The sequence below is a fragment of the Montipora foliosa genome, chromosome 9 (genome assembly GCF_036669935.1).
Source record: "Montipora foliosa isolate CH-2021 chromosome 9, ASM3666993v2, whole genome shotgun sequence".
NCBI lineage: Eukaryota > Metazoa > Cnidaria > Anthozoa > Scleractinia > Acroporidae > Montipora > Montipora foliosa.
Genome location: NC_090877.1, coordinates 28935054 through 28945053, shown reverse-complemented (window position 1 = coordinate 28945053; position 10000 = coordinate 28935054). Strand labels below are relative to the sequence as shown.

Here is a 10000-nt window from a genome sequence, read left to right as displayed (position 1 = left end):
CTAGTCCTCCAAGAAAACCCCCTAAGGGACTCTAGCTCTGATTGGATAAAGAATAAAGTAGATATTTTTACATTTTCACAGCCTTTCGCCGGTGTATATAAGAAAGTTAATAATTAATTAATATTTAATATTTTTTAGGCGCAAATTAACATGTGAATGTGATCAAATGCGCCTAAGTTCGGTATTCTTCAATTTTGCCTCCTCAGAAGCAATTTTGTAATCATGTCTCTTGTAAAAATTTCAATGAATTCATTAGTAATGAGGTTTATTAATCGCGTTAGAACGGGTGCGTTTAGGGTTTGGGGCGAGGTAGATGTTGATGACCCTCCCCACCTTGTTCTTCCGTTCCGTCTTCTGTAGAACCCTCCGAGCCTAGGCTCTGTTTAGACGCGCGATTCTTAAATTTGTGGATGACAGATGCTCCTTTTTCTCTTGACATATTGTCTGATGTGACTCGCTTTGTGTACCCAAACTCGTTTATGACGAAGTGCGACGATAAGTCAGGCTATGACCTCGTCCTCTTGTCAGAAGCTTCGCAATCATATTTTGGTTTCAGCTTTGGTGGTCTGTGGTTTGTTTGTACTACTTTACCGTTTGATTGGAAGATAGCACCTTACGTTTACCATACAATACGGCTTTCGGTGTCAGGATTCTTGAGGTCTAAGGGTATCCGTTACTCGTTGTATATCGATGATCGGTTAAATGACGAACTCTTAACATCCTGTGGCCCGTGGTCGGTTCTTCCGGAGAAGAGGTCCCCCAACTTTCGATTGAGCGCGGCTAGAGGTGCTTTGTTTGTAGTCTTGTCTGTTCTAATGGAACTTGGTTGCACTAGTGGCATTAAAAAATACGTCTTGTCCCCTACTACGTCTTTAGAATATTTGGGTTTTTATTGTAGATTCTACAAAGCAATCGTTCTTAATTTCCGAGCGTAAGATTGAGTCGTTTGCCTGACTTAGAGAGAGTATCCTTGGTGGGAAGTCTTCTACTGCTCCTCTAAAAACTTTGCAGAGGTTTCAAGGGAAATGTATTTCTTTTTCGTTGGCAGTTCCGGCCGCGAAACCTTTTATCACAGAAGTAAGTAGAGCTATTTCATTGGTAAACTCCGATGGCATGGTTTCTTTGTCGAAACCTGTGTTGGAGAAAATAGCGCATTGGCGTTTCAACGATAATTGGGAGCAATGTCTCCCATGGAGGGATGAGAAACATCACAGTTCAACTCTCTCCACGGATGCATCAGGTAGGGCATGGTTGGGGGTGTGTCATTCACTCTCCGTCTGGTGACCAGGCCCTTGGCGATTATTGGTCTAGCGATCAACTCAGTCTCTTTATTTCGTCTAAAGAGATGCTTGCTTTGGTGTATGCGATCAAAGCTTTACCGGATTCGATTCATAACTGTCGGATTGACGTCCGCGTAGACAGCAAGGTGGTCACTGACGTCTTGGGAGGACAGGGTAGTAAGTCTTCCTCCCAGTTGACGTCGGTGACGAAGCAATTGTCTTTTGAATGGGTGTCCCGTAATATCCAACTAAACTTGCTATACGTTACTTCCGGAGAGAATCTGGCGGATGATCCTTATAGACGTCTTTCTCGTTGTGATTCGGCGCTTTCTTTGACTGCATTTGAGGCTACTGATAGAGCCTTCGGTGGTGCTCATGGTCATTCATTTGATCTTATGGCCTTAGAATTCAATGCTGTCAGGGGTAGAGATGTTTATCCCTTACCCCACTTTTCTCCGTTTCTCAGCCCTCAGTCAAGGGGTGTGAATATTTTTTGTCAGGACTTGCGCGCAATGGACTGTATGTCTAACCTTTATGTTTTTCCTCCTCTTTCGCTTATTGGTGCGGTTTTGAAATTCCTTTATAGCTTTGGTATTCCATTTACAATTGTACTTCCTTTGTACTCTCCCCGGATGTATTGGTGGGCTGAATTGATGGCCCGTGCGTCTAATGATCTGTGCCTTGGAAAGAGAGGGGACATGAACGTTCTTTTGTCTCCCTCAAAATTCCCTCTGGATTTGTGGGCTGTGCGTGTTGCACGATTTTAATATGTAGTACGCTATCGGACGTTTTGAGTCTGAAGTTTAGGGTGTTTTTCTTTTTCCAGACGCTCCCCAGAGTTCTCAGATTGTACTCGCCGTCAGTATCTTGTCCGTCTTGTTCTCGTCCTAACGATGAGCATTTTAAATTTTGTCAACAATGTGGCTATGCAAGGTGCTCTGGAGGGCAGTCCAGCGAGGGTCCAACACTCAAGGTTGACGAGGAAGAATTTCACAGCGCCTGCAGGTTCTTCGGTTCAGCGGTCTTCTTCACGTTATGCTCGACAGAAACGTGCTTTGGAACGGGAACTTATTCAATTTCTAGAGAACCTATCCATTCCCAAATCGTTAGCCACTGCTCTTCCTTTTGACGTTATCACCTTTCTTGTTTGGAAAGATAAGGTCCACAATCAAATGTGCCTAAGTACGAATCACGATGGTCTTCCCTGTGATTGTCCTAAGAGGCCAGCGTTTGGTACCGTTGACTCCCTGATTGGGAAGCTTAGGTCGATATTTGGTGACAACGGTAGAGGTGTGGAATGGCACTATCTTCTAGGTGTACGTAATCCTGTGTCCTGCAGGTCAGTTAAACGATACCTAGCAGATGTTAGGGAAGAACAGCTTCGCGCTAGGGTTACCCCTAAGCAAGGTGAACCTATCCTTGTGAGTGATTTAGCAGTAATTTTAGAGTATATTCAGAATCAGCTTAAGGTTTGCGGGGGTTACGCGCAATCCAAATTTTTGTCCTTGCCAGAGATCAGGCGCTCTTTAAAGTGATGTTTTTTGCGGGTGATCGAGCTGCCGATTTGCTAGAAATTAAAACGTTCGCAATCTTACGTTTTCCTGATAATTCTGGGTTTCTCTTCAATCAGGTCTGGACAAAATCACTCAGGTCGGGGGATGCAAATGTTTGCCCTGTTAGGGGTTAAGAATTATATGTCAATGTTTGCAACCTGCTGGGGATTCGTTTCGCCCCAGGTTTCCTCTTTCGTCCTGTCACCAAATCTAATGGGGTTGGATCTGCTTGTTTGGAACCTCCGGCGGTTCAAGCTACAATTGTAGGTTGAATTTCTATGTTTCCTTGTTAGCGCAACGGCTTACTAGCGGCCATTTTACTCTTCATGGATTCCGTAGTGGTGCCGCGGTGTCTTTAGCGCTGGAGGGTGTCAGCCTCCATGAAATTATGGATTGTGTTGGTTGGAGGAGTAGTAAAACGGCCTTGCATTATATTTAATTTGAAACGAGTAGTGAATCCGACAGGCGCTGCAGCTAAACTAGCCGATCTTCCTTTGGAAACGGGAGGGGTATATAAACACCTTAATAATCTGAGGGGTTTTCGTCGGGCTTTTCAGTGAGTCGAGTAATGTTCTCTGGAATTTAAAAAATTTTTGTGTGTTATTACATAATTGGTTATGGTCACGTTTATTGTGTTATTTCAAATATTATCGTTAGAGTGTAATTTAAATTACGTAAGGATTGGGAAAAGGGTGTCTCGTTGTGTCTTTTGGTGCTAGATTAATCAACGGTGTTTTTTGGTGATTGGCTTGGTCAATACCATTTTGAGATTGGTTATTGGCTAGGGGAAGGCCAGAGAGTCTTTCCCCACACCTTATTTACATCTCATGTATAACAATACCTGGGGAGAAATATTACACTATGCTATTTCACATGGCTCGTTTCCATGTTGTTCTCTCACATGGTTGCCGATAGACCTAATCGGCTAACTCAATGTTGTACCCAATTCAAACCCTTTGGGAATAAAACGTTTTGTTCCAGGTATTTCCATATCATTTGAATATGAATGCTACATTATCATGGAAATACAATACACAAAGAATCTTAGTCCCGGGAGATTTGAATTGGGTACAACATTGAGTTAGCCGATTAGGTCTATTACCGATCCTTTATGTTCCAATTCCATTAGTAGGGCTAACGCTCACATGGATTACATGAGTAGAAAACTAGCACTTCACATTACCCTCCAATAGTTAATTCTTTTAACGTTGAAATAAACGTATGTACAAACGTAACCCCTCGAGCTCCTTGTACATTTCTGTGTAGCCTATATTTTGAACGCTCACAGATTAATTGTAGAAACTTTTTGGGAGTCTAAATTAAGCCTAGAGAAAAGTTACGGTCAGGTTAGAATTAGTTTTGGTTTTTATACAAGGCATCAATTGACTTTAGGAAGCGTTCTCCTTCGTCGAACGCAAATACTGAGATCGACAAGATTTAAGAAGATCTGCTGAGTTGCGTAACACAGAACTTGAGGGAAGCTTAAGGTATAGGTGTTTTCAATTCTTTGGGGAGGGGGGAAGTTGATAGCTTTTTTAAACTAGCCAGAGTGAAAGTTCAACCTAGGTGGTGAAATGAGGATCACGAGTTTAACCTACGCAAAAACGGATTCAACCTGAGACCTGATTTGACCGACAACACACTTGACTATAGGTACCTGCTTTAAATAAATTAAATTTATTTAAAGTAGGTAGTTATACTGAAACTGTCGAAAAGGGAGATATAATTTGACATAAGTTTAAATTCAAAATTTACAGGCGCCATGTTAAACTCCTTGCACTCTGCAGTTTAAGTAGCCTCAATGGTGTGAGAGCCCATTCAAAGACACCTTTGTAATATATGTACACTGATCAATTGGTGAGGCAACTCGGTTACTCTTGAACATCAAGAATTATTATGGGAGACTGCTCTTACCCGACCGTTGTCATAGTGATGAAAGCCCACCAGAATCCCTCAAATGTACCACGTAAAAACGTGACAGGAAACTGATCATCGTTGTCTTTTCGTTCCTGTGGGTTACAAAAACAATTATTTTCCTCTTTTTAGTAACAAATGACAGACGGTCCAAAAGCGCGAGTTGTTAGTTTGATTTTCTAGTTTCACCCCAAGGGGTGAGTTACACAACAGAGCAAGCTCCGATTACAAAGTGCCACCCTTTTTATTACTGTTTTAACATTGCCTTTTGAGATGCAATTAAATACGCTCAACAAAATAACGAGCTATTCAAGATTAGAAATGATTTGTTGAATACCTGTAAGCAAACCTGTTTTTATATGGTATTTTATAATTAATTTTTATTGTGGATTATTTTTACACTTTGTATGACAAGAAACATTTGAGGTGATGTAAAATGAGAATGAACGACAAAATATTACAGGGTCTGGAAGGGGGTCCGGATCTCGAGTCATGGGTTGATTTTACATGACGAATCACGATGTTATGTCGCCACGAAACACGTATTAGACGCCATTTTGAAAGAGCGTGAGATAGGTCTGGGCTGAGTGATAAAACGACAGGGAGAGGAAGAGGGGAGAGCGGGAGAGAACTCAAACCGCCTTCCAGAAACCCAGCCTTTTCTCCGTAGCCGCGTCCACCAGCGGACGCGGCTTTCTAATTGGTTAGCCGCGCACCGGTGGCTCAGTTGGTTGAACACCGGGGTGTCACGCGGGAGGTCGTAAGTTAATCTCCGGCCGGACCAACACTCAGGGTCTTTAAGTAACTGAGGAGAAAGTGCTGCCTTTGTAAATACATCTACAAATGGTTAGACTTTCAAGTCTTCTCGGATAAGGACGATAAGCCGGAGGTCCCGTCTCACAGACCTTGTTCATTAACTCTGTGGGACGTTAAAGATCCCACCAACTATTCGAAAAGAGTAGGGGACAGTGTTCCCGGTGTTGTGGTCTGACCTTTCCAGCATGTGGTCGGCTTGGCAGGATTAGCTTGAAGGCTTCTGTTTGAATTAGACTGCAAGTGTGTATAACAGCCAGAAGTCAGGCTACTTAGCCAAGTGCTGGAGCCTCACTCATAAAGACTCATAAAGCTTGAAGCGAGTCAATCAACGCAAGGCGAGCTTAACACAACAAAGGACACTCTTTGTCACGATGCTTAAATGGCGAACGTGTATGAATGTGATGTTAAAGGGGCGATTCTGCTTGCGTTGAATTACTTAGAACCTAGAAACAAGAGTGTCGTTTTGAAGCCAGAACAAAAGAAAACAAATGCATTGCATTGCGTGAGCGCCTACCATGGCAGTACACGTCCGAATCCTGCTCCCCAGTTTTATCAGTTTTTATCGCTTTTTGAATCTTTTATATATTGATTTGTTATCTTATTCTTCCATCATTGGACTCTACTATCATTGGAGATGGAGCGAATGTACACTCGTTCTTTTTTGAAGGCGATTTTTTCTATAATATCTTCCAAACCGAAGCCTTTGTCAGCGAGTGTTTGGAGATGTCTGGTCGAGGCCGCAGGGCAGGAAGATTTAACCTGAGACTTTCGAGGGGCACAGTAAGATTTTATTCCGCCAGGTCACACTTGTCACTGAGACGCAGTTGGAGAAGTTAATTTCCAAGTTTGCGTGTAGGTCATGTGATCTTGATCCTATCCCTGCAACAGTTCTAAAGGAGTGTCTCTTCGATTTAATACCAGTGCTGACTAAGATAGTTAACATGTCTATTACCGATACCGTAGTTCCATCCAGTCTGAAAAATGTGTCTTTGTCTCCTCGTCTTAAGAAGGCAAATCTGAATCCCGAAGAATTCAGCAGCTTTCGTCCAATCTCAAACCTAAATTTCCAAACGCATTGAAAAGCTTCTAGCAACCCAGATATGACATCATATCGATGATAACAACTTACATGAAATTTATCAGTCTGCCTATAAACAGCATCATAGCACGGAAACGGCACTGATTAAAGTCCAGGATGATATACTGCGAGCTAATGATAATAACTCTTGTGTGATATTGCTGCTATTAGATCTTTCAGCAGCATTTGATACAGTGGATCACCAGATTCTTTTGTATCGTCTTTCACATTGTTTTGGCATTGTGGACAATGTGTTCGAGTGCTCAAATCATACCTGTCTGATCGTCACCAGACCGTAAAAGTAAACGATGGCACGTTATCTAGTCGCAAGCTACATTACGGTGTTCCACAGGGTAGTGTCTAGACTTGCCACAAGTCGACCTCACGATAACCCCAGAAGTGATTTTTCGTACGCGAAGTGAATGAGCGAGCGACGAAGTCGCGAGAGGTCGACTTGTCTCGCTTGCAAAGTTTTCATTTGCGTCTCGCGCCAAAAAGGGGATGACGTCATTCGCAAGCCCTGAACTTGATAGCGCAATCCGACGGAAACAGTCGAACATGTTTGTTTCTACGAAATCGAAAGAGGAAATTTGTTAACTTTGTGCTAAAGGTATCAGAAACAAAGATGAAATAAAACGAAAGCTTTTTTTTAATCTCGAGTCGCCGCTTGGAAAGGAGATCTCCAGTGGTATTTTCTGGACCAACACTTGTTCCGTGATTTGTGCTGATAGAAACGAAAGACTAATATATTCGACAGATTAGCAAGTAAGGGAAAGCTTCGAAACGTCAAGAAAGTCAATTGATTTCACTCATGAAAGATCAGGTACGCTTCAGGTGTAGGAGACGTACTAGACCGGGATTAAAAGATACATCTTAGTGAAACCTAACCTTACCATTTAGCGATGCAATGACTCTCGTCGATGAATACACATCTTAAAATTTTTTGTTCCATTCGACGAGAAATGTGTTGATAGTCGTTGAGAATCGCCTCGGGACTTCCAGACACTCGTTTATACTTAAGATTTTACATGTGTAAATGTGTTGTCTCCTAAATAGCGACCGGCTAGAGACCAAATCTTTCGTGAGTGAAATCAGTGGAAGAATTACGAAGACGATAGCATTGCCAGCCGCTCCACGTGAACGACCAAAAGCGTACGGGACCAGTTCAAAGGTCAGACTTTTCCCAGCTCCGGTTGGAGAAGACACAAACAGATCTATGCAAGACAGATATTCTTCAATTATTTTCCTCTGATGGTCGCGTAATTTGGAATATCCGGTAGCCTTAGTAGCATGTTTGAAAATCACGCTTCACTGCGTGTGGCAAATTTTGATTGACAACTCTATCCCCTGGGGTCCACGAGGACTACTCTGATTGGCCTAGCTCAGCGACCCGTTTTGGGGTCGCTAAATTGGCGCCAATCAAGTATGAAAAGTCCTTCGTTCCGCGCGTATCTAGACGAAGGACTTTTCGAAAGTCTAGGTAGTGTCCTTGGACCTATTTTATTCCTGCTTTACACCTCACCCTTGGTCGATATATAAACAATAGCCTTCATTTGGCCCGAAAATATGCTCGGATATTTGTCCGCGGACATTATCTGTTCCGAGAAGCAAACAGCCGGCTTTCCGAGGGCAAAGCTCAAGGAAAACTGTGAGCTTCGAGGAACTGATAATGTCCAAGGACAATTATCCGAGCATATTTTTAAACCCAAATTGAGGCTATTGTGTTTATTATCGCAACAAGCGGGATCAGCCAGTCCGTCATATGTCAACACGTCAAAGTTTGTCAATTGGCTTCCAAAACCGCGTCATTCAATATTCATTTCCAGAATTTCGAACAGACTTCGCTTCAGTTAAAAGCCTGAATATGCTTGGGGAAAAAGTACAACATTTCAGTGAAAGAAAACATCCTTGTTTAATTGTGTGGATACAAGTGGCGGATACGATTTACAAACAGCTTACTGTCAAAATTAGCGTACGAAGTGGATTTTTTGGTGTTTTCTGGTACCGCTCTATCGACCAGCAGGTTTATCTCTTCTTCTGTTACGAAAGCAAACCGTTCTGCCATCCTAACATTAATTTTAATGTGAGACTTGAATCCTTGAAGTCGGTTTTAAAAATTGGGGAATATCATTGGGGAATATCCCCAGTTTTAGGTGGGGAATATTCGTCCACGTGACGCGTTTAGACCAATCGCGCGCGAGCGAAAATATTTGATGCATTATAATATGAGATATTATAAAGTCAATTTCCATCTGTACGCAGTTGATACGCAATTATACCTCATCTTTGAATTGTCCTTTCTAGTTTGTTGACCTAGCAAAGTCAGTGATAGAAGACCGTGTACGAGATATTGATGCTTGGATGATAGTCAACATGCTCAAAGTGAATACGGACAAGACAGAGCTAATTGTCCTAATTGGCCGTCATCGCCTACTTCCGCCCCTGACCTCAATTTCAGTCTGTGATGAGGTGATTTGCAAGTCATCACCAGTTAGAAATATCGGAGTTCTTTATGATACATCTATGTCTATGGAACATCATGCCACAGCCATGTGTAAGGCAGGTTTTTATCACCTTCGAAATATTAGCCGCATAAGTAAATTCATCAGTCGCCGCACCGCTGAAATACTCATGCATGCTTTCGTTATATCCAGACTAGACGTTTGGAACTCATTACTGTATGGACTGCCTACACAAACCTTGAAGAGACTTAAGCATGTTCAAAAAGGTAGCGGCCAGAATCGTTACGCTTACAACTAAACATGAACATGTATCATCCATATTGTATGACCTGCATTGGCTTCCGATTGAACAGCGCATAGTTTTTAAGATTCTTTTACTGACCTTTAAATGTCTAAATGGCCTAGCCCCTTCATATTTGTCAAATCTCGTTACGTGGTACGTTCCTCGGCGCAACTTAAGAGGGCATGTCCACAAAAATCGAACAAAAGGTGGCCAAAATGGATTTTGCTCAAATTTTGTCCAGATGTAGCCTATTATGTCTCTAAATGCACTGTATAGTTTTTTAAATCATTTGTATTTTTATTTTGGAGAAAATGCAAATTTAAGAGTTCGTGTCGCTTCCTTTGCCGTCAAATTTCGCTACAAAAACCAATTCGTATCCGCTCAAACCCTCCTAAAAGCTCTTCTGTGATATCTCTACATGAGGTTTACGTGATTTTTTCGAAATTTGAATCACCGCTTGCATCCGAAATAATTTCAACTTTAAGACGCCTGGTTTTACTTGACTGAAGGTACCCCTGAAACCGCATCGTTTTTCAACATGCGATAAAGCTCTAAATCTAACAATATTTGCACCGTTAACTCTTTAAGTGATAAGCTTTCAATTGATATAAAAA

The 10000-nt window shown here is 42.1% G+C and overlaps 1 protein-coding gene across 1 annotated transcript in view; it reads right to left on the bottom strand.

The window, feature by feature from the left end:
• LOC137970373 (uncharacterized) overlaps nucleotides 1-10000 on the bottom strand; it is a 79915-nt gene that overhangs the window by 43804 nt on the left and 26111 nt on the right. The window contains exon 3 of the mRNA XM_068816895.1: nucleotides 4748-4842. Coding sequence (XP_068672996.1) covers nucleotides 4748-4842 — 95 coding nt within the window. The remainder of the gene's footprint in view (nucleotides 1-4747; nucleotides 4843-10000) is intronic.